Source organism: Vigna angularis, chromosome 2 (assembly GCF_016808095.1).
Source record: "Vigna angularis cultivar LongXiaoDou No.4 chromosome 2, ASM1680809v1, whole genome shotgun sequence".
In the NCBI taxonomy this organism is placed as follows: domain Eukaryota; kingdom Viridiplantae; phylum Streptophyta; class Magnoliopsida; order Fabales; family Fabaceae; genus Vigna; species Vigna angularis.
This window is the reverse complement of record NC_068971.1, coordinates 39,375,962-39,401,530: the sequence shown is the minus strand read 5'-3', so window position 1 is coordinate 39,401,530 and position 25,569 is coordinate 39,375,962. Positions and strand designations below refer to the sequence as shown.

Sequence of the window (25,569 nt, the reverse complement as noted above, 5' to 3'; positions counted from 1 at the left end):
AAACAAATTATGAGTAAAAAAAGAATGAAACTGAATCGACGGTGGAAATAGAAGGAGGTCTTTTGAACTGAAAACAATATTTATGAAATTTATGAAATAAATAAATAAATAATATTCCCAGAGCATGGGCCCCTCAAAAGGGTCGTGGTCCCCAACTTTCCCTTTAACCTTACCTCAACGAAACTGTATGGCTAGAACCGTACGCGTACTCAACAGTAGTAGAGTAACCGTAGCGTAGCAATGTTGCTTTCGCAGACTTCAAATGGCTGAGAAGCAATCCAAGAGACAGAATCACAGAACCGGAGAGAAAAAGATAGAGAGAGAGAAATTGACTGATCCCCATTGAAGGACTGCTTCTTCAACTACTATCTCATTCACGCACATTCTTCATTCCTCATTTCCTCCAATTTCCACTGTCTGCTTTATCACTGGTACAGTTCAGAACTCGCATAATTAACACAATTCAAAGGGAATCCACTTCAATTGGATCTTCTACTCTGCGTTTTGTTCCCTCAATGGAGCAAGCTCCGGTAGGATTACGCGGATCCGTGCACGAAGGCGCTACACTTGAGTCAATTCAATTCAACGAAGAAATTCAGGGAATCATGGCGCCGGCACCGGCGCCGGAAAATGCCAGCTCATTCACTGCTCTACTTGAGCTTCCGCCAACCCAGGCGGTGGAGCTCCTTCACTCACCCAACTCTGATGGAGCTCGGAAGCCACCTAATTGCCACGTCAGCACTAATCACAAACCCTATTTGCTCAACTCTTTCGGTGGCAATTTGACCTTTCCTTCCAACGCCGCTTTAATTGAACGCGCAGCCAAGTTTTCCGTGTTTGCTGGTGAAAACTCAACGTCGCCGGGGGAGGCATGTCTGCTTCGGGCCGGGTCAGGTTCGAATTTGGATAGGGTGAAGAACGAGCCGCAAGAGACTGATTCGAACCCGTGCTCCACGCAAGGGTGTGTTTCGGATCCTGTTGTTGAGAACAAGAACAAGAAGACGACCGCGAAGAGAAAGGAGCGAGAGAAGAAAGTAACGGTAACTTTGATGTTAACCTTCCTAATTGCAATAAATTGGATAATTAGGGTTCCTGTTTACAGTATAATTGAACGGTCAAAACATAAAATAGTACATGATTTTGTGGAATTCAGGTTAGAGGATCCTTGAAGAAGAGTAAGAGCGTCGCTGATGAGACCTCCGTTGACAGTGAGAAGCTTCCCTATGTCCACGTTCGAGTTCGTCGAGGTCAAGCCACAGATAGCCATAGCTTGGCAGAAAGGGTAAAGACTTGACTAATCACTAATTAATTTGTTTAATTTTGATCACTTTAGCGTATTTTATAATTTTACCGACTTTTTTATTTTCAATTATTTTGTTGTGATATAACATTACTGAGTTTCTTTCTGTTGTTGTAGGCTAGGAGAGAGAAGATCAATGCTCGCATGAAGCTTTTACAAGAGCTGGTCCCAGGCTGCGACAAGGTTGGTTTCTTTTTCTTTGCTTTCTTTTTCTTTCTTGTCTTAATCTTAAAACCTTAAACCCTTTAGTTTTTCGGATTAATTAATTAATCGGGCTTTGTTCATCTTTCTTTGGGATTATGCCATCCTTTTCCCTCTAAATTGTCTCCCAAAAGTGCAATTATATTAGGAGCTTTAACAACGTTTTTTTTGTCATTGTCATCTTTTCAATCCCTTACGAAAAGTGATTGATTTTATACCAAGAGAAGTGCTTGCTGGCACATCGATTGTCAAAAGTGGTATTTATGTAATTTCAACCTTTCTTTTGCTTTTGCCTTTTATGGGTTTCTTTCCGGTGAGTGCTTACAATTTTTCTCAAAGCTTAGTTTAGTAGTTCCATACTTTGAACTTTTTGGCTTTTACCATTGACAATATATGACATTATAATTATCTTGTAAGGTAGGTGTTGTCTATAACACTGATGGGATAAGATAACATTATCTTATCATTGTGTTCCTATCTCGGAAAGTGGGATTAGGTTCAATGTAATAATTCTTCTCTCTTCTTCATTCTACAAATAGTTGTACGTAAATATATATTATTATAATAATTAAAACATAAAAAGTAGTCTTTTATCATTCATATGTTTTTTAAAGAAAATATTCATTTATATAATTTTTGTAATTGTTTAAAGTTTAACTATATAAATAAAATAAAAGTTTCTACAACTTTGTCAATATCAATTTATATCATATTACGTATATCATAGTTTTTTTTTTTATTTAACATGATATCATATGTGTATTTATATACAAATATATATAATTGTTGTGACATTTATATTTAAATTATATTATCTATCAGAATATTAAAATTAAATATAAATTGTTTAAATATCATATAATTTTTTTATAATATAAGCATTAGTTATATAAATTAGTATTTATTTCAAAATGCATTTTTATAATTTGTTAACAATTTAAATTAAAAATCAATTTTAAGACAACTATATATAATTTAATAGAAAATTTATATTTAAACAATATATATTATATTTTTAATTATTTAACTTGTTATCTTCTCTACACCAAACAATGATATATTATTATAAACCATTCTATTTTAATTATATTATAGTTTTATTTTATCATATTATAATATTTTATTCTATTATATTAGATGGTTCAAACTAGTTGTTACTATCTTCTATGATAAGACACTAGCCTGAGGGTAAGTAGAAGAAACCTTTTAAATTGGTTACTTTCAGAAATAACTAATTAGATTTTTTTTTAATAAATTTGGGTCTTTTTTAAAAGAATTGGAAGGAACCTTCTTGTAAGTCAGCTTGCTTATTCTGGCCCATGTTTTGAGTCTTGACAGAGAAAAACGTTAAAGCTGAGATAAGACAAGCTCTATGATACATTATGGTGCCATTCAACCAAATAAAGCGTAGCCCTGCTTACCTTGACTTGAACCCAGAAAAAAATGATGGATAATTCATAGATAAAGAAGTCTTAGATGTTGTTAAGTAAAAACCTCTCCTCGTTTTCACCCAATTTTATGCTAATAAACTGAATAACTTACTAAAATATTATTTTTTGTTAATATTAAAAAATTGTTACATAAATTATTTATTTACTTTTAGTTACACTTCCAATTATTTAAATAAGTAAAATAATTCACTTTTTTTTAAATTTAACAATTCAATTAATAATTTTAATTTTTTTTTAATTTAGGTTCTCTTTTGTGGATTTATCTTTCTTTTTCTTGTACTGTTATTTTTTTTCTTTTATGTATTTTCCCTGTTTCACTGAACAGCCTAAGTGGACAACTCTTAATGCACAACTTCATGTGTAATCATGTATAAGCCACGTGAAGTTGGGCCGTCTTTACAAGACCACGCTTGATTGGATAACGGGACACGTATTGTCTCTCAGTTAAAGGCATAGCCTTTTTTTTCATACAATTAATGCACTACCTTTTGAGGTTAGATGTCTTAAAAAAATATGATATGCATGGAAAGAAAAACAAAAGCTTAACCAGTACATAAGAAAAGACTTGACTCCCAGATGATGGCTTCTTACAAAACACCACTTGTGTTTTTCACAAAGTGCTGTCACGTGGTGTAGTGAAGGTCCCAAAACTGGCAATCATTAGAGTGTTATATACTTAAAAATAATAATTTAAAAAATCATTTTTAATCTTTGTTAGAAATTTATGAAAAAATAGTCTAATAAGTACGTTAATTTGATCATAGAATTAGTAAAGTAAACTAAACCTATAGGAGTTTTCAGGGAGTGGTGAGTCAGCATCCAAGAATTGGGCATGGATCTCAGTCTATGTCAAAGTGAGCTACATAGGAAAAAGGAAGAAAAATAAATAAATGAATGCATTGATTTACTACAGCATGGGCCACTACCAGTTGAATAAAGGAAAATGAAAGAGAAAAGGAAGGAATAAAAATGGTAGAATTCTTCTTGGGTGATAACTAGTAGAGTTTAAATAGGAAATAGAGCATGGGTTTTCATACCCAAGCTCAAGGTAACAACTGTAGCTAATTTCTTAGTCAGTGCATTTTCGATGTAGATCTCTGAACAATGTCTTAAAATTTAATTAAGATGTAGGTTTTAGGTCTTAACTAAATATTATTAGAATATGCTGATAGTCTTAAAATTAAGAACTGTCTTATATAAGACCTCTAATCTTAATAAGAAAACAATTTTTCTAATATTAACAACCATATCTCTATAACACTAATTTCATGGGGAAAATAATTTTCCTAACATTTAAGGGTAACATTGTGAGCTCTTATTGAACATCAACATTTACTTTTCTTACTTTTTCTTTATTGCATGTTATTTGACATTTAATCATATTCTCAGTAGGTTTTTGAAAAATAAAAGTAAGTTGTGTCTTCTAAACTATTGGCAATTACAACATGCGTTCGTACGGATGCACGTGGGTTGGACTAACTAGGCTAAATAATCCAACCCAAAGTTTTCTAATTTGATCTAATTGAACAAGGTTGAATTTTGTTAGTTCAACAAGTTACACTGGGCTGGATTCTTTTAAATCCAATCTACTTGCGTAAGTTATCAGGTTACTACTAGTTGAACTCTATCCTTTTTTTGGTAAGATAGTTTTTTTTTTTGTAAGAAGTTGAACTCTATCTAACTCACCGCAAACTAATTTTAATCTTTTTTAATTTTGAAGTTTATTTCAACTTTTTAAAATATAATTTAAAAAAACTTAGAATCATATTATCTGATACTTCACTCTTTTTATGTTTTACAATTTATATTTGATAAAAATTACCTTTTGAATAGGTGCAATCTATATCTTATGGAAAATTGTCAAAATGATCAACCCAATCTCAATTGATTCCCCCACCCCCAAATCTGACAATCAACGTATGTATAGCCTGCTTTCTGGCTTGTAGGCTGCAATTGAGTTTTATCCACAAATAAGACGTTTGTTAAAATCATGATCGAGTTGTTTTTTAACATGATTTTAGGTCGTGGACGATAGTTTGAGTCGAAGTGGAAAAAGCTAATTTTCGAATGTACTCAATTATTGTTTTCCAATCCAATAAAAAACACACCACTAGCCGTTTAAATTTCCATTTTCGTGATGAAGTTTGTGTTTTACGTTAGAGGTTATGGGATAGAAATTATGTCCGTTGCTTGCATTGGCAAAATAAGATCCTACTAGAAACTCAAATACTGAAATATTCTGAAGTTATGCCAAGCAATTCGGTATAGGCTGAGAATATTCCGGTGTACTCTGGTGTCTGTGATTCCTTTGAGTCAATGCGATGATGTGCATGATTCTCTACGACAAAGTATCAAATATTGAAACTAGGCAATCACAAATTACAGCTGAGGATCGTCAAGGGCTGACTAAATATCTTCATAATGACTTGTTATTTATTGCACCTTACGGAATCACAGATGTTGAACAAAGTTAGCCCAATTCATAATAAATTTTACCAAAGTACAACTGTGATCTTAAGAATCCCGCCTGTCATCTAAGCTCCACCTAGCATAGATGGGCAGGCAGAAGAGCTCGGGGACACTTTTATTAAACAGGTGAGTTAAGTTTGACTTAAAAGTTAAAAACAAAAGAACTTAGCAAAAGGCAGAAAACAAAATCAGTTCTTCTAAACAATTGACATGTACATATAATGCAGTGGTAATTTTGTTAGTGACAAGATCGTTGTTGTTTATAGATAGGACGATATATGTATACATAAACAAGTCATGGGATATACACGACAATGTGGTAGTCCCCTTTCGCTCCTTTCTTAAGCCATCTGTCTTATTTTAGAGACAGAATGGTGACCTTGTGGGGGCGGAAGAGACAGGGAAGAGGGGGCAGGGGTAGTTCTACTTGAACTTCTAACTAGTATGCATAGCTCTCCTGGGTCCCTTTGACAAGTGAAGTATTTAATATGTAGTCCATTTTTTGACGGTGATGGTATGGTATCTTTACGAGTTTGGAATCCATCATTTGTGAAATGAAGAGAATGGGCGAGAAAAGAATGCGTACTTTTGGAGTCCAGCTGCCAACAAGCAGACCATTCACCTAACTGCATGGGGTCATTTGTACGATCATATTAATGTCTGCTTGAGCAAATTTCTTATATCAAAATCATACACTTCTAATATACAGTTAATGAAATCATATTTACATATTTATGTGTGAATTGCTGTCTTCGTGATATTGACAGGTTAAAAGCATGCAACAACAAAAAAAAACAAGATTTATCAAACTAAAATATGTAATATATTCAAAATTCAAACAAACAATTTTATTTTTTCATGGCATTAGAATAATCGTGGTATTAGAAGAACTAATGAAAATAAACCCTTTTCTCCGTTTTTATGTTGTACAAATAAACGCGGTAATATTTCATTCATAATGAAATATTCTAAGGGTTATTCCCATCTATTCATAAAAAGGCCAGCCTGGTCGTATAAAATCCCCGTGTGTAGTTTTGAAACCGGTTCAGAACCGTCGTACGAGGCTATAGCAGACAGCGTACGCGCATCCCACTATCTGAGGAAAGAATAGTTGGGCCCGTGGATCACGGTTATTAAAGCTTTAATCTATAATTTTCTTTCTTTATTTTTCTCTTTGCTTGGTGAGTTAGCTTCATTTAGTTTTAGTTTTAACTAGTTTCGATCACGGGCCTAGTTCTCTTCGCTCATCGATTCAAAATTGCACTTGCATTTTAGCACCATTTTTGTTATAATTTTCAAATCTAAAATTTAGGGGTTGGTTTTAATTTGAGTAGTCAACAAAATGAGGCAAAAAACGTATCATGTATCTAGATGGTATTGAAGTACTATATGCATCATTCTAGTCTGTAATATTTCGGAATGTGGGGGAAGAATAATACGGTACAAATTATAACTGAAAACACATTCTCACATTCTGGCCCAATTCTAAGTACCATTTTTCATCAGACTTGCATACATGCTTACGACTTGTTTGATCCATAAGTGAGCCATTTTTTTTGTTTTATATGGAAGCTAAATCTCAAAATCTGATATACAGGTCACACAATGCTAATTATCTTTAACAGAGAACTTTTCCAAGCTTCCTTTTGTCTTTTCAGACCATCAGTAATGTGAAAAAACAATATGTATCAGTATGATCTGCTGTTTTATGAACTGCTGTTGTTCTATACAGGGTGTGATTTTTTTGTACTTTCTGGTGGTGAGAAATAAGACATTTCTTTTGCTTATTTTGATCTACATAATTACAGAGTCACTACAATTTTGTAATGCATTTGGATTGTGTTAATATTCTCAAAATAGCTAATGTGGTGGAATATATCTCACATTAGTTGATTTCCTGTGCAGATATCAGGAACGGCAATGGTTCTAGATGAAATCATCAATCATGTGCAATCTCTACAGCGTCAAGTGGAGGTCAGACTCTCAAATTGCGTGACTGTTAATTATTATCTATTTTGTTCCCAATCAATTACCAACCGTGTTTAGAGATTTTTTAAACTAATTAAGCATTGGTTTCCTGTAACTGTAACCAAGAATTAAGCATTAACAGTGATGCTCCTATTGTTTTGGAGTATATGGCTTGTAATCTATTTAAAAATTTCCTTATGGGTCGTCTACCTACTATTATTCCCTCATATTGTGAACTTGAGGCATGACACTACTAGATTTGTTCATCTGTTTGTTCATTGAACATGCTCAAAAGTTATTATATTCTTGTACTTCGAATAATATTTTGTGTAGTTTAACTTTCATGAATATGATTTGTTCTCACTGATTTATGCTCTGGTTGCAGATTTTATCAATGAAACTGGCAGCAGTTAACCCAAGAATTGATTTCAGCCTTGACAGCTTATTGGCTACTGACGTGAGTTATAAATTAATCCAGCCTACTCAATTTTATCTTTAATAAAAAAAGTCTTTTTATTTTTGATGGGGGAGTAATCTGAAGACGTAACTTATTTAGTTTATTTGATGGATAATGCATGACCTCTCATTCTGAAACATTTTATTTTGCCTTCACGGTAGCCATTGACGCCATAAGCTTTATGCACCGTGTAGGTGGAACGTGCTTGACAAAAATTCGAAATGTTGTTATCATCCTGTTCAATTATCTTTGCTTAATTAATAGTTGTATGAAAATTGGCATGATACTCAGTGGGTCTCTGAAAGAGATGCTTGTGGACAGTTATTTAATCTGTTGGACATCATGCCAGAGCATCTAGGAAAAAGTATGAACATTGTGTTAGGATAAACTTAAACGAGAGAGTCATTTAGCAGATTTTATGGATAATTAATTTGCTTAGGAATTTTGTTTGTTTTAGAGTGCAAGGGTCACAGTTTAATGTATTGCTTAATAGGCAATAGTTGTGTCTTGATAGGAGAATTTAAGGCTTGGAGATGAAAAGGCAAATTAGAGTCTATAAATTATAATGTTTTGTTTACCGGAAATATATTAGAAAAGTGAATAAGTTTATTCACATAAAGCTTGTTTTGCTAGTTAGCTTGAGTGAGAAAAAAAAAGAGAGTGAGAGATGACTAGTATTACAAATAATGTGTCCCTACCCAAGTTGACAAAGGCGTTCAACTATGACAATTGAAGTCTCAAACTATAAGCTCTCCTTGGCTCCGAAGAAAATTGGGAGGAAGTTAAAAAGGGTCACTAAAACAAAAAGACACCACACCTAGATGACTACCTTGCAAAAATTGTGTATGAAGGACAAGGAAGCTTTGTAAATCCTGGTCAACTATGACAATTGGAGCCTCAAGATAAAAGCTCTCCTTGGCTCCCAAGAAAATTGGGAGGAGGTTGAAAATGGTCACTAAAACTAGAAAACACCACAAACAGGCCTAATGCCCAGATGAAGGCGTTGAAAAAATCACATAGAAAGTACAAGGAAGCTTTGTAAATCCTGTACCAAGCTATGGACGAATCCGACTTTGAGAAGATTGCAAGTGAAAAAACTTCAAAAGAAGCGTGAGACATTCTAGAAAAGACATATAAGGAAGATGACTATGTGAAGCAGGTGAGACTTCAAACACTCAAAGGAGAGCTAAAGAGCATGAGAATGAAGGAGACAGAGGCAATGGCTGAGTACATTACTCGGGTTGAAACCATGGCGAACCAACTTGGTAGAAATGGAAAGGCAGTTTCCACTAGCTGAGTGGTGGAGAAGATTCTAAGGTTGTTGACCTACAACTTCGAAAATGTGGTTTGTGCGATTGAGGAGTCCAAGGACCTATCGACGCTTAACGTTGAAGAACTTGCTGAGTCTCTTGAGATGCATGAGCACAGGAAGAGGAAGAAGAAGGTGGAGTCACTTGAACATGCACTCCAATCAAGAGTAACAGTTAAAGAGGAGAAGGCATGCTACACTCAGAACACTCGAAGAATGGAAGAAGCTGGGGAGGTAGAAGAGATGGTCACAATGACAGAGGTAAATGAGGGTAGGAGAAAGAGAGAAATCAATCTGCCCAACAAAATTGACACAGATGATGAGGTTGTTGGAGAGGAGGTCGATCAAGTACGTTAAACATTGGGTGCTTCAAATGTGGAGAGCACGACCACAATGCAAATGATTGTAAATCAGACAAATGTTACAGTTGTGGCAAGGTCGGTCACTTTGCAAAAGAGTGCCGATCTTAAAATAATGTTGATCTCAAAATAGGAGGGATGAACTGACCAACTTTCTTACAGAGGAAGTCGAAGATAATGAGGCTGGTGTGTTGATGATGTCAAAAAAGCTTGGGGACTGATCTCAAATTGATCAGTATCTCTGAAAAAACAATTGAGGTGTTAAACTCGGCTATACAACTCAGCCATTCAATCAACTTAGTGTGATATGTTGACCTAGGAGTGAGCAACCATATGTGTCAAGTGAGCAATATTTTCAAAGACCTTACTAAAGTTGATGTTGGGCATGTGTCTTTTGGAGATGATTCAAAGGTTGCAGTAAAAAGCATAGAAACAATTTGGTACTCATAGAAGGATGGCCGAGTTGGGGAGATTTGAGACGTGTACTATGCACCCGATCTCAAAAGCAATATTCTTAGCATGAGACAACTGATGGAGAATGGTCACTCAGTTTTAATGAAAGATCGAGTATTACCGTTGAAGGATAAACTCGGAAGTTTGATTGTCCAAGTACAAATGATGAAAAACCGAATGTACAAACTAGATTTCAAGATTGTTTGAGAGTGATGCTTCAAATTTAATGTGGAGAATTAGGCAATGAAGTGACACTTCTGATTTAGTCACTTACATTTTGATGGGCTGACAAATATGGTAAAGAAATGAATGGTAAATGGACTGCTAAGCTTGGAGTTCAGAAGTAAATTTATTGAAGAATGTGTACTTGGCAAATACTCGAGGACATTGTTTTCGAGAATTGTCGAGACATTGTTTCCGAGCAAGAGAGCAGCTCAGTCTGATACATATTGATGTGTGTGGACCAATTACCCTTGAATCATTTAGTGATAAGAGATATTTTATTTTGTCAGTTGACAATTTTTCTAGAAAATTGTGGGTATACTTCTTGATGAAAAAGTTTGAGGTGTTTGAGGTGTTTAAGAACTTTAAAATGATGGTTAAGAAAGAGACGGGTAAACACATTATGTTTGTTTGATCTAATAGGGGAGGATAGTTCACGTCGACTAAGTTCATGAAGTATTGTCACGAGGAGCTTGACATAGGGAGATTTTTTACAACCCCATACTCAATGGTAGAGTTGAGACGAAAAATTGAACTATTCTTTTCTTCTCCTATTCTCATATACCCGAGTGATTGTTCAATTTATGCCAAAGGAGTTTTGGGCAGAAGTTGTGTAGTGTGCAATTTATGTGCAAAACAGGTGTGCAATTTATGTGCAAAATAGGTGTCCACAACAAAGCTGATTGAAAAGACACTGCAAGAAGTTTAGAGAGCACAAAAGCCGAGTGTGTCTGATCTCAAGGTGTTCAACAGTATAGCATATGACCAACTACCAGCTCAGCAAAAATCGAAACTCAAAAAGATAGGAGCAAGAAGTATGCGTTTATATGATATGATAAGAAGACAAAAGCCTAAAAACTATTTGACCCAATAAATCAAAAAGTGGTAGTAAGTTGCGATGTCCGAGTTGATGAAGCTAGTGAGTGGAGATAAAACAACTCAGACAAATAGGTAAGTGAAAGTATTAGCGCGACACTTGCTATACCAATAGTTATAACAAATCCAGAGATTGATGATGAGGATGAACCACAATGGCCTAGAATGCGGACCTTGCAAAATCTGTATGAGTCTACTGAAGAGGTACATATTCTTTTTCCTTTGGTAGATTCAGAGAACATAACTTTTGAGGGGGCTATTCTAGAAGAGAAATGACGAGTTGCAATGGATGAGAAAATAGGTGCAAAGAGCACAACACATGAGAGTTGTGTGATCTCCTAAAAGGAGTTCAACCCATAGGTGTGAAATGGGTATTCAAGAAGAAGATGAATGCTCACGGAGAGATAAGGCGATACAAAGGCCAACTTGTTACAAAGGGCTATAAATAGAAGGAAGGAGTTGATTATGCCGAGGTGTTTGCACCAATCACAAGAATGGATACGGTTCTATTGTTGATTTCGATAGCAGCTTAACATAGATGGTTGTTCTTTTAGATGGATGTGAAGTCGACATTTTTTAATGGACTCTTGAAGGAAAAAGTGTATATTGAACAACCACTTGGGTATATGAGAATAGGAAAAGAAAAAGAATGTTGAGATTGAAAAAGATACTATATGGACTAAAACAAGCTCTTCGGGCATGGAATGACCTCATTGACACTTACTTTAAGAAGAATAGATATGAACAATGTTCGTACGAACATGCCCTGTACATAAAGAAACACAAAGCTAATGTGATGTTCATTGCTCTTTATGTTGATGATCTTATTTTCATGGGAAATAATGCAGAGGTGATTAAGGAGTTCGAAAGTGTTATGGAGAAAGAATTTGAAATGACCGACATAGGACATATGAAGTACTTCCTCATATTGGAAGTCCAACAACTTGAGACATGTATTTTTGTGTCTCAAGAGAGATATGTCGAAGAAATCTTTAGCAAGTTCAAGATGACAAGTTGTAATTCAGTTTTCACCCCAATGGAACTAGGTACAAAGCTCTCAAAGTTCGATGAAGGACACCAAGTAAATGTCAACAAGTATCGAAGTTTGGTTGAAAGTCTTTGTTACTTGACAAGTACAAGGCCGAACTTATTACTAAGGCTTTGTTCACTTGAATGGATTTAGGGGAGAGTGATTGAATAGATTTGAGAGGATTTGAAGGTAAATTTTTTGTTGTTTATTTGAGTGGATTTGAAGGTAACTGAGAGCGGATTTGGAAGTAAAGTTTGTGAGAATTAGTGTAGGATTTGATTGATGTGACAGATTAAAAAAATTTACTTCCAAATTCACTCTCACTTACCTCCAAATCCACTCAAATAAACAACAAAAAATTTACCTTCAAATCCTCTCAAATCCATTCAATCACTCTCCCCCAAATCCATTCAAGTGAACAAAGTGTAAGTGTTGAAATAGTAAGTCGATATATGGAGGAGACGAGCTACATACATTGGAAAACACTGAAAAGGATACTAAGGTATGTGTAGGGAAAAGTATCACTCAGTTTATACTACACTAGGTCGAACAACTATCAACTAGTGATACTTAGACAGTGATTGGTGTGGAGATGTAGATGATCAGAAAAGCACATCCTGGTATGTATTCTTCATGAACAACACGATGTTTACTTGGCTCTCAAAGAAACAACCCGCTCTCAAAGAAACAACCCATAGTGACATTGTTTACATTTAAAGCGGAGTATGTTGCGGCATCATTGAGTGTTTTTCATGAAGTATGACTTAGAAATCTTCTAAGAAAAATTGAACAAAAACAAGAAAGTGAGACTGTAATTCAAGTAGATAACAAGTCAGCTATTGAGTTGACAAAAGCTCGATTAATCATGAGAGGAACAAACACATTGATATGAAATTTATCCAAGAACAGTTGAAGGAAGGCCATGTGGAGATGGTACACGTGGGAAGTCGAGATCAAATTGCATATTTGTTTACAAAGTCATTGTCTACATTGTTGTTCAATAATTACAACAAAACTTTATTAAAAGAAAGAATGAAAAAGTATTTAAGTTTACTAGAGAGTTTTATCAGGATAAACATCATTTAACAGATTTTATGGGTAGGTAATTGCTCAGTAACTTTGTTTGTTTTAGATTGCAAGAATCAATAATTTAATGTATTGGTTAATAGATAATAATTGTGTCTTCATAAGAGAATTTTAAGACTTAGAGATAAAAAAGAAAATTAGAATCTATAAATTGTAATGTTTTGTTTACATTAAATATATCATAAAAGTGATTAAGTTTATTTACACGAAGCTTGTTTTTCTGTCACATTGGACTTAGCAGCAATGTGCATGTCAGACAAATGATCACACTTGATTAATCCATCCTAGTCATTAATTACAAATTCTTTGGCATATTTTTTTGTTAAAGCTTTTGCATCTTAATCCTCAAATCAGGGTCAGGGTTTGCTAGCTCGATTCATAGAAATGAAAATGGCTGTTTGAATGTCTTCAGCTGAAGGAAGAGTTGGACATGTGTGGTTTGGTGCAGTATAATGCTCTGAGAACTGATAAAAATTAAAATATCTTTTGTAATTTACAGGGGGCATCTCTAATGGATAGTAACATACCTAGCATGATGACACCTCTCATGTGGCCAGAAATCCCAGTCAATGGCAACCGGCAGCATTACCAACAACAGTGGCAATTCGATGCATTCCACCAACCGCTATGGGAGAGGGAAGAAGTCAACCACAATTTCGTCACTCCGGAAAACTCACTTTTGAGTTATGACTCGTCGGCGAATTCAGGTAGACCAGAATTTTAGCCTCTATTGTTTATTCTCAAAAGCCATGATTAAAAATTATGATTTTGTGCATCACGGTTCGTGCTGTTATTGTCCATGGACTTCCTAAATAGGAATGAATGGTTTAGCCTCTATTGTTTAAAAGGCATGATGATATGTTGTAATAGATAACTTGAAGCTATTATATGAAAGTTAATGTTTGAAAGGATTTATCCCTGCACGTATTTTTTGTTAGTATGAATACATGCAAGGTAACTTCGGTCATGCTATCATATGGTTTTATTTAAAAACCGATTTCAATTATTGTTTTATGGAAAATAAATTGTTTTTGGAATTACACATTGCAGTTTGTTAAATCACCAAATGATACTATTTATGAAGTTTATATTCCAAATTATATGGTTGAGATAATGATGCCATGAAATTTGTATGTTTTGATTGGTTGAAAATTTCAATTATAAGGTGTATCGATTTACCTTATAATTTATTATATTAAGAATTTATTTGCATACTTGTTGAGTGTGTATATCCAAAGATAAAGTGCACGCGGAGGTGGTGTGATCTATTGCCCATTGAAGGATATATTTGTTTGGCATTTTTGTTGATATGAAAATGTATTTATTTATTACCCAAAAGTGAAGTTGGGTGCATGATTAAAGTTTATATAATTTGAATTCATTAGGTTTACTCAAAGCATTAACTCATAAGTGTTGTTTTTATTTTTTTCTAATTTCACGACCATAGAATTGTGTGTGTATTTAAGCTCAAATTGAAACTGTTACAGCATCTCTGCACTCAAATCAATTGAAGATGGAGCTCTGAAAGCGTACAGAAGTCGTACCAGTGGCTATTAGCTTATTAATTAGTGTATATATCAAATATAGTATTCGCAGTTAGCAGTGATTTGACCGGTCTGAACGTTTAGCAGGATTCCCATGTCTTCTATTTGTCAGAGGGGGTTGGAAACTGGATTTTCTTTACCCAGAAATGAAGATGAATTGGCATGTTCTTCTATTATATTATTACTATGTATACTAACTATAGGGGTTATTCAATCCATGAGGTGATTGATTCATGATTGTAAAATCATAGAACGGACTGTTATTGAACTATCAGTGGAGTGAGTTGCTTGGTTCATTAAATGCTACTTAGATGATGGCTATGAGGATTTAATTCAGAATTACATGCAATATTTTATTTTACATTTTTTCTTTTCCATGCAAATCAGAAAGTATTAAGTCCCTTGTTTATTGTCGTTTCCAGCAGCAGTGCAGCCAATTTATATTGTTGTCTTACATTCGGACTCCCTCGATTCTGTTGAGACATTGTTTTGTTCATTTGACAGGAGAGACATTAAAGTATTTAATTGCAAAATAGGCGGGGTTTATGAAGTATTATAAGGTTCAATTTCATATTGAAACAAAAGTACCTCCAAAAGCACTTGTTATAGCTATATTTTTTGATAGGGTAATATTAATCGAAGAGGAGTAATCTTCCTCTTATAAGAGTAAAATCTATACCTTTCTTTAGTTGGAGGAGTTCACTCTTTTAACGGAATGAGTAGTCCTTAAGTTGTGAGAACCTATACTATTTATTTTTTGAAGTCCCATGATAACACCTTATGTTTTTATCAATTACTTTATGAAAATGCAACTTTGTTTGAATAGGTTGTTTGTTACTTTGTCTCACCTATTACAGTTTTACTTTGTTATTAATTGCGTTTGTTTCTAATTGTCCTTGATCTATCATTACAAGCCAGGACTGTTCTCTCGGATGATTATTGTTCAAAGTGGATTTCACTAGGCAAAATAAATAGCTGCTTTTCTTTTATTTCACTTGGTATCAATCTGTATTTTTAATTGTAAACTAGTGTTTTTCCATACGGATTTAAGTTTTAAAACCTTATCAGTGTAGTTTAATATTGCATGACGAAATAAATTTCCATGTTTTAAAATATTATACGTTATTTCCTTCACTATTCGTCTAATATACTTCAGTTATTAATTATTTATTTCTATAATATTCTTTTATATAATATATTAAAGGTGATGGAAAAAAAGTAGATTAAATTTAGGTTGCAACATTTGTTTTAGAAAGAAATAAATTATATATATATATATATATATATATATATATATATATATATATATATATATATATATATATATATATATATATATATATATATATATTCATGCATTTCATTTTTCCTTGAGAACAAACGTTACAACCTAATCTCAAAGAATAGTATGTTCTTTAATCCTTGAGTTAGATAAGAAAACTACGTCTCTTTCATGAGTGAAAGAGCATGGAAATACATGCTTCCAAAATGATATATTTCATTTTTCTTATTTTCTCATTAAATAAACATTTTAAACATAGGCAATAAAAAAATTACGTGAATCTAAAATTTGAAAAATATATATCCTAATTAAGAAAAAAGTATCTTAACTAACGGTCGTATAATTTTCTAGAATAAGTACATGCATATTTTCCATAATTTTTTCAAAATAAATTATCATGGCGACTTTAAGACTCTATTCTTAAAATCAATTTTTTTTATTCATCATTCCATTACGAGTTTGGTTGTCACAATATCCAATGCATACTACTTTTGAGATATAACCATATCATCGTTGGATTATGTTACTTCAATACCCAAGAAATATATGAGTTTGTCATGATCTTTGGTCTGAAAATGGTGACAAAGATATTGTTTCCTTAACTCTCCATGGTTAGAGGAATTTTGTTTTAATAGCACAAAGAGATTTCATTGCTCAATTGATGATGGTATATTCTCACTTTCATTATTTCCTCCTCTTCATCGTCTTCTTCTTCTTATCTTCTATTTATACATCTTGAGGATATAATCGTTATGACGATGCTTGTCTTGAGATTTGATAATATGAATGTTTGACGAAGCTTGTCTTGAGATTTATTCTTTTCTAGCTATTGGTGTAGATGTTTGTTACCGGTGGAGTCTTTTGTTAGAGCATATGTGCTTTTCAGAGCTTTTATAAAAAACATATTTGATTTCTCCTTTGGCATGACTTTTTATGAACTTATCAGTTATTCTTTTATCTTTTTTCTTCCAACGTTCATTTTGATTCTTATAAGATGAGGTAGATGAACGTTTGTAGCAATTGTCCTGCATAAGATAGAACATAAATTTGTACAACATGTATGTCCTATTTCTTGTTTGCTTTAATGTTTTCAAAAGCTTTCTATGTTTTTTAATGTTTTGTTTATGAATGAAGTTGATATCGTTTAGTTTGTAAGAGACTCCTTCTTGGTTGGTGTTTCACTTGTTGTTTTCATTAGAGCTGTCAAAACGGGTAACCCAGCCCGACCTGACCCGACCCACCACGGGTTGGCCACTTAGTGAGCCAATCCAACCCGGCTCATTTATTAACAAGCCGAAAAAATTAGAACCCGACCCGACGCACCACGGGTTGGTGGGTTAAACGGGTTGGCTCATTGGCTCACTTATTTAACTTTTTTTCACCCTCTTCTTCTCAAATTCTTATAACATGTTACTTTAATCGATCAAATTGAAAGAGTAATAATTTGTCCAATTAATATAAAAGAAAATGAAACAAAAGAAATATATTGTTATATATATTCTAAGCTATCAAGCACAAAATTTTGTCAATTTAGTTTAATGAGACATATACACAACTGTTTGACCAAAAAACTACATATAACAAAAATATATAGCACACGATAAAACTGTCATGATAGGTCTAAAAACAAGATAAAACAAATGATATATTCCTGAATTATCCAATCTATAATATTATTCATCCATTAAATTGGAGTCCTGAATGGATAAATCCACAATATTATGCTCTCTTGAAGCATCTTCTTCTTTATCTTTATCTATAATATTATCCAATCTATAATCTTAGGATTTTATTTACAAAGGGGAACTTTTGGAAAGACAGCAGTGTGAAAGGCTCTATTACTAAGTAAAGGTTGTGCATTTTGAATAATTAATTTGATTTTAATAAAAAAATAGGATTTGAATATTTGAATAATTAATTTAGTTAATTTAATTTAATTAAAAAAATAGGTGGCTTGATGAGTCAACCCGACCCACCACAGGTTCAACCCGTGTGAGACAGGTTCTTAGTGAGCCGGGTCAAAATTGGCTCGCATAAAAAATTTTGCATTTTTTTCCAACCCAACCCGGCTCAAACCCGTGGTGAGCCGGGTTGGCTCACGGATTTCAACCCATTTTGACGGCACTAGTTTTCATGATTTGTTTAGACACAGGTATTGTGTCACGATTCTTTAAGACAAGAACATTCCGCGAATGTCTTTCTTGTTACTGACACCTACTACTGATTTGTTTAGGGTTTTGATGTATAATCCATTCATGAGATATCACTTTTGTTGTTTTCTTTTTGGATGTTGAGCGTTTAATGTTATTTAATGCTTGTTCAGAACAACAAAGTGTTTTTTAATTTCCTACCGTTGAGATAACGTATAACAATTTAAGCTTTTCTTCCAAAGATACCAAGTGTTGAGTAAAGACTTCATCGTTGGACGAAGTAATAGTTTAGCTCATGGTATCGTTTAGATTGAGTAAACTCTTCTTGAGATTTTGCCTCTTTATATAGATAGTATTTAACATTATTTGTGTTTTCTTTGATGTTTTAAAGTTTTAGTCTTTTAGAGTGCTTTTGTTAATGACATCGTCTTGACATTGTTTCGTCTTCCTGAGAGTTAAACAGAATACCCTTTGGGTATGATAAACTTTACGTGTTTAGCTTCAACTCTCTTAGACGTTTTTGACTTAATAGTCATTTAGCATTGTGTTTGGGTGTTTTGACTTAGTTGTTTTTCTGTTTTATAAAATCGTAAGTGTTTTCGTAGGTTGGCCTAATCCTATTTCTCTTATGTTGAATCCAGTTGTTGTTTAGGTTTCTATTTGTCTTATTGTTCTAATAGCCTCATTTGACCTTTCTATGATTTTTTGTGTGTTAGACTTCTTTAAGAAGATTGTCTACTTCTTTTCTTCTTGGGGTATTAGACTTATTGTGTGGATACCTATTCTTTCTAACTTAGAGTTTTTGTTCTAGCATTTAAGATGTGTTGTTTTCTTTTCTTGTCACTAGTGCAGAAAGAGCTTTAGACGTCTATTATTTTGGATTTTTAATGGTAGATCCTTATCTGACGTCTTTATGGGTGACATTAATGGGATGTCGGACTCTACAAGTCCGACGTCTTTATAAACGTCGGACATGGCATTAACCGACGTCTACTACAGCTCGTGTCTTTGGGTAACGTAGTAGCACCTTCTTCCTTTGTTAGTTTCGTCATAAGAAAATGTTGCGTCTTTTGGATCTCTTATGACATTTCAACCAAAACCGAATCTGGGTCCTTGCCTAGTTCCATTCCAATCGGCAATGAAAACGAATACGGTGACATGAGAACTAGGCAAGGACCCAGGTTCGATTTTGGGTTGAAATGCTATAAGACATCCAAAAGACGCAAGCTTTCCTTACGAGGAAACAAACAAAGGGAGAAGGAGCTACTACGCTACCCAAAGACACGAGAAAAACTGCAGCAAAATACAACGAAAACTCATTTTAATCATTTCAAATGGACGATAATCCATCAAACACTAATTTAATCGGAGTAAAAGTAAGTTTAAACGGTTTAAAAGAGACAAAACGCACTTGAAAATTCAATGTCGTGGAGAGAAAAAGGCGAGAAGGAAGACGATGAAGTGCGCGTAACCACGGGTTCGATTTCTGATTTAACAAGAACCAAGACGTCGGGCACAGAGGGTACCGACGTCTATTCTCGACTAGACGTCGGGGCCCTCACTAATATGACGTCCATTCGATTTAAAAATTAATATTCGTGGTGTATATAGACGTCGGACGTAAGGGGAGCTGACGTCCAAAACAACTTTTCACCTATCCTATCAGGCCATTTAGACGTCGGATGGCGGGATCAGACGTCTATATGACAGAAAAAACAACTTTTCACCTACCTGTCAAGCATATAGACGTCTGTGACAGGGGGGCCGATGTCTATAATCGTATATAGACGTCGGGATGGCGGGATCAGACATCTATATGGCGGAAAAAAAGAACTTTTCATCTACCTGTCAAATATATAAACGTCTGTTAGGAGGGGCACCGACGTCCATAATATTATAGACGTCGGGGACCCCCCTAACCGACGTCTATATGCCCAACTTATTTAATAACGGTGAATTGACTATGGATGTGAGGTGTGCAAAAATGTCGTCGTGGCAATAAGTTGGACTAAATTAGTTGACGTGGCAGCCAATAAATTATATTACATGTTTTTAAATTGAGAAAATTAAATAATTAGGGTTTTTAATCGTCGGAATAAAAACATTAGGAAATTTAGGTCATAAATTGGGGATTTTCTTCCAAGCTTGAGTTGCGAAATCTTCAGTTGTGTCTTCATGAAAAACTGCATCCTCTGCAACTCCAAATCCTTCGCGAACTTCATCCTCTGCTTCTCCATCTCCACCACCTGCTGCAGCTTCGAGCTCTCCACATGTTCATACGCCTCGCCAAATTTCAGAATCGCCTGCGTCAATTCCCTTACCGCGCTTCCCCAACCCTTCGCCCTCGTCTTCCTTCGCGTCCTTTCCCTACGTTATAACTCATCACCCACGACCTCTTTCGCTCGAAACTCTCTGGGGAAAAATTGTCACTCGAAGCTGGCAATGACGCGCCACGCTCATCCGAATCTGATTCCAACGATGGACCGCGACGCCGGAACTGAATCTTCTAGTTCTTCAAAAGAACTGAATGCGGTTGTTGTTGCTGCGTCGACCTTTGAGGACGGTGATATTGATTCACGTCGTCGCGAACGTCAACTGAAATCCCTAACAGCACTTTGTGCAAATGTAAAATATTGTTTCTGGCAGCGTTGGAAGATGATCCAGTGGGAAGGTTGAAAGTTTTTGTATATGAACTTCTAAGTAAGTATAATAAGAAAATTCTCCAAAAAGATTCGAGATGTCTTTCTCTTATCTAGCCCTAGCCCTGTCCGAACCCTTAATTCGGAAGAGACTGACTGGTTTTATACTCCTGTATACATCACTTTTGACTTGACACCAAATGGCCTCCCTTTACCCATAGAGTCACCACGAATGATGAGAAGGTCATATAGCTTATTTCTTCAAACTAGCCCTATTGGAATCACAAAAAGGGGCAGATCACTTCTTTGTGGTTGTTAAAAAATAAATCATCCAAATTAAAGGATATTTTCATATTTGTCATTGCTAAAAAAATGTGTTTTTGCCACGTTGGATAAGTAATTTGCAACATCAATTGACATTTAACGTCGTTTCTAACGGATAGAACTGAAGTCATACAATTTTTATAACATGGAAACTCAATGTCTTCATTTTTAAAACTAAATACTAAACAAAAATTTACCTGGGATGAAGCAAGCATTTAAGCCAAATATTTATTTTTTTGACTTTGTCATAATGTAAAAAAATAAAAAATAGAATTAAATAACTAATAAAGCAGCACATATTATATCCTAGTCCTTTCGTCACTAACAAAGTCTGTCTATTTCTATATATATATAATATTACAATATATAATTTAATATCCACTATTTTATATATACAAGAATATGATGAATTTCGCTGGTATATAGTAGAGAACACCTAGTGCCACAACAGACTGGGAATGTTAAAATGAAGAACCCACTTATCTTCCTCATATTCCTACTTCTCACCCAATCCCTTCTCGCCACGTCATCACCGTTAAACCTGATCCCAATCAACCTCTCCGTCGCCGACTTCGGCGCCACCGGCGACGGTAGCTGCTACGATACCGAACCGATCCAGTCGGCCATCAACTCCTGTCCGGAGGGCGGTCCCTGCCACGTCATCTTCCCGGCGCCGGGAAAGTACCTTACGGCCACCGTGTTCCTGAAATCCGGCGTGGTGCTGGTTGTGGAGCCTGGTGCTACCATCCTGGGCGGCGCCAGGCTTGAGGACTACCCGAAGGAGTTCTGGCGGTGGTACGTGGTGGTGGCGGAGAACGCGACGAACGTGGGAATCCGCGGCGGCGGAGTGGTGGACGGTCAGGCTAGGAAGTTCGTAGTGAGGGAAGATCCGAGGAAGAACGTGATGGTTAGTTGGAACCAAACTGGGGCTTGCTTGGGAGACGAATGCAGACCTAGACTCATTGGATTTATTGGTTGCAACAATGTTGAAGTTTCTAACATCACTCTCAACCACCCTGCTTATTGGTGGTGAGTATTGCTATCTCTTTTGTTCAATGCTCACTTTTTATCATTTTAAAATATACTTATTGGTTGAAATTTTTATCTTCAATTTTGAAGGAATTATTCTTTTTTATTTTTGTTGAACTCTAAACCCAATATTTCATTTAAGCTGTAATAACAAAATGTTATAGTTAATAAAAATATAAAAGAAATATATAGATAAAATTAAGGATTCAATTAAAATTATTGTATTTATGCTTTCAATTTTTCTTTGTATGTTTGAAGCTTGTTAGGTATGAGATTAGAGTATTATGTAAAAGAAAAGACCATTAAGGATAACTCACTATGGTGTATATAATAAGGGTCGGAAGGATCAAGACAAGGATCGGACATTTGGATGATGTGAGAATTGTTACTGATGGAAGACATATTTACAGAGGGATAAGCTCATATCTAAAATCATTTTAAAAATTAGATCTTAAGCTCAACTCAACTCTACAAAAATTAATTAGAAGAATGAGATTTGTCTTTTGTAGAATGAAATTTGTCCTCGCATGTATACTGTCAATTATCCTTTCTTTCATTATGTAAAGAAAGAATTAAAGTACTGGGTCCCATTTTCTACACAAGTTTGTTCTTATTTGACCATAAAAAATGCAATTAGATTAGTCATATTATGCTAAACTTTTAAATGCGGAAGGAATGAAAAAGGTAGAAGGGGCTATATGATATTTCTTTTTCCAACGGTTGAACTGAAATCATAATTTTATCAGAGCGGAAGGTTGATCTAATGTGACACCTCTGGGTGAAAAAAGGGCTTTATTCTCTACTATTTTTTCCATGAATTATTTGAAAAAATAGTTTTCCATGATTATTCTTCTCTCTGTTCTCCTCATTTAAAATTTTCCAAGTAATGCTTGTTTTAGTTTTCTAACTTCTGCTTCAATATGTAACATTTCACTCTGTAAAATTTACTCTGCTACATAAATAAAGTACATTCCACAGGTCTACCTAACAGACTATATACTAACTTGCAGCTTACACTTGGTCCGGAGTAATAACATATCCATTAAAGATATTGCAATTAATGGGGACTTTAACATACCAAACAATGACGGGATTGACATTGAGGACTCAAACAACACAGTAATCACTCGATGCCACATCGATACCGGGGATGATGCAATCTGTCCAAAGACATACACATGTCCTGTTTACAACCTTACAGTCACCGATAGTTGGATTCGATCCAAATCTTCTGCAATTAAACTTGGCAGTGCTAGTTGGTTTGATTTCAAGCATTTTGTGTTTGATAATATCATTATTGTTGATTCTCATAGAGGGATTGGATTCCAGATCCGTGATGGAGGTAACATGTTTCTTCTCACTTATCTCCCCATGAATGATTACATCACAAACTATTTCTTGTTTATGTGATTTTTTTTTTGTTACCTAAGAATATTGAATCTAAAGCATGTATCTAAAATATTAACCTGGTTCATTATGAAACAAAAATTTGTAACTGAATATAAATATATCTCTTCAACCATATTCTTCATTTGTAATTGAACATTTTAGGAATGATAATGACACGTTCTTTTGATATACTTTTTTTCACATATTTTCTGTTGTTGATTGTAATTTGTGTCCCAAGTCCTATTTATTGTTCCCTACTCTTTTCAACGGAAACAATGTGTTACTTCAACAATTTTATGTCTTGTGTTTTGGCTTAGTAGGCCTCACTTTTATTGAGCCTTATTAGTCAGTAAGCCTTTTATCCTTGCTTGCATCAATAAAACTCTAGCCTTAAAACATATGTTTGAAATGCTTTCAACTTCCTCGTACAGGAAATGCAAGTGACATTGTATTCTCAAACATTAATATCAGCACAAGATATTATGACCCGTTATGGTGGGGTAGAGCAGAGCCTATCTATGTAACGAGTTGTCCCCGAGACTCAACCTCAAAGGAGGCTTCAATATCTGATGTACATTTCGTTAACATCACTGCAAATTCTGAAAATGGAATCTTCCTCTCTGGTTCAAAGAGAGGATTGCTTAGAAACTTGAGATTCATCAACATGGACATTACATACAGAAGGTTCACCAATTATTCTGGTGGGTTATTGGACTATAGGCCAGGATGCCAAGAGTTAGTTAAACACAGGACTGCGGGCATAATGATGGAGCACATTGAAGGGCTTGAGATTAAAAATGTTGAAATGAGATGGTCAAACAATCAACTAGAGCAGTGGAATAATCCTTTGGAGTTCAGACCGTCTACTGTAAATAATATATCTTTCCTTAATTTTAGTTCTGGTTTGTATACAGATAACAAATTAAATTATTAACTTGGGTTCTGCGAAGAGACAACGTGCAAAGCACATAGGTTGTTTAACCTTCATGGGAATGGGGGAGAAGTTCAAAAGGAAGGAGTATTTACTTTGTGCATTAGAAGATATTGAAGTGAGAGAGATCATTTGTTAATCCTTGATGTAGTGCTTCATTTTCTGCATCTGTAATATGAATATGCCATTAATCTGTAAAATTGATAGAGTTCAATTGAAATTTGGATTTGACTTCATCGAGAATTAAAGTTACATATTCTTTTGTCAATATTTGTAGTAAAAAAGAAACACTTCTCCCAAAAGGTAGGACATTTTTTATTTCACTATCAGATACTTTGGATAAAATATTAAACTTTCAATTGTCTATTTTTAGGTATTCTTCTGACCTATATGTAGCCTTATTGTCATCCTAAGGAGAAAAAAATCATAGAAAGACAACAAATTGAAGGCTTCACTACAACGGGTCCTCTACATTATTGGCTGGAACATAACGAGAAACACTCCAAAAAATGTGAGGTAGATCTTTGGACTTTGTAAAACCTTATGTTGAATATGGAGGATCTCATAAGAAAACTGAGGAAGCAAGTTAGCACACAACATTTCAATGTGTTTAAGAGGAGTTAAAGAGGGAAGGTAAGGAGTCCCCGACGAAGGATTCCTTTTAGGAACAAAAGTCGCTTCGACAAGAAAACACAAAAAGTTGCAACAAAGGTTGATAGCTCAATTATCTTAAATCATACCAAAGGTTAGTTTGTTTTCAAGGATATAATAAGATGTCAATTCTGGTGTTAAAATATTTCGTGCCCAGATATTTGAGGGGATCGAATGATGTTCAATGTGAATTGTTCATTGGGACATTAGCAGACACTTTGGACTAGTTCATTGGCCTCCTTGATGGATCAATCTCAACTTTTGAGGAATTTTTAAAATTATTCATAATCTAGTTTGGACAAACATGACAAAACCATCCAAGATTGGAGATTGGTTTGATATAAAGCAGGGATGAGACAAATATTTGAAGATATGTTTGTGATGTCTTTATGAAGGGCCTCCCTTATTGGTCAATTTGGCTAATCATCAATAGAAAAAGACAAAAAGTC

The 25,569-nt window shown here is 34.6% G+C and overlaps 2 protein-coding genes across 2 annotated transcripts; both read left to right on the top strand.

The window, feature by feature from the left end:
* The first annotated feature begins 209 nt into the window (after positions 1 to 209).
* On the top strand, positions 210 to 15,086 carry LOC108329713 (transcription factor bHLH48). Its single transcript, XM_052872196.1, has 7 exons — positions 210 to 1,040; positions 1,154 to 1,282; positions 1,418 to 1,483; positions 7,327 to 7,395; positions 7,775 to 7,846; positions 13,681 to 13,888; positions 14,669 to 15,086. The coding sequence occupies exons 1-7, from the start codon at positions 516 to 518 to the stop codon at positions 14,704 to 14,706; spliced, it is 1,107 nt and encodes a 368-aa protein (XP_052728156.1). The 5' UTR covers positions 210 to 515; the 3' UTR covers positions 14,707 to 15,086.
* Positions 15,087 to 21,542: 6,456 nt separating this feature from the next.
* Positions 21,543 to 24,704, top strand: LOC108328089 (uncharacterized). The gene is made up of 3 exons (XM_017561882.2): positions 21,543 to 22,149; positions 23,160 to 23,491; positions 23,970 to 24,704. The coding sequence occupies exons 1-3, from the start codon at positions 21,587 to 21,589 to the stop codon at positions 24,470 to 24,472; spliced, it is 1,398 nt and encodes a 465-aa protein (XP_017417371.1). The 5' UTR covers positions 21,543 to 21,586; the 3' UTR covers positions 24,473 to 24,704.
* Positions 24,705 to 25,569: the final 865 nt, after the last annotated feature.

Coding starts and splice junctions, on each gene's coding strand:
- LOC108329713 (XM_052872196.1), top strand. CDS start 516: ATGGAGCAAGCTCCGGTAGGATTACGCGGATCCGTGCACGAAGGCGCT. Junction 1,484..7,326: donor TGGTCCCAGGCTGCGACAAG/GTTGGTTTCTTT, acceptor TTTCCTGTGCAG/ATATCAGGAACGGCAATGGT. Junction 7,396..7,774: donor CTCTACAGCGTCAAGTGGAG/GTCAGACTCTCA, acceptor CTCTGGTTGCAG/ATTTTATCAATGAAACTGGC.
- LOC108328089 (XM_017561882.2), top strand. CDS start 21,587: ATGAAGAACCCACTTATCTTCCTCATATTCCTACTTCTCACCCAATCC. Junction 22,150..23,159: donor AACCACCCTGCTTATTGGTG/GTGAGTATTGCT, acceptor ACTAACTTGCAG/CTTACACTTGGTCCGGAGTA. Junction 23,492..23,969: donor ATTCCAGATCCGTGATGGAG/GTAACATGTTTC, acceptor TTCCTCGTACAG/GAAATGCAAGTGACATTGTA.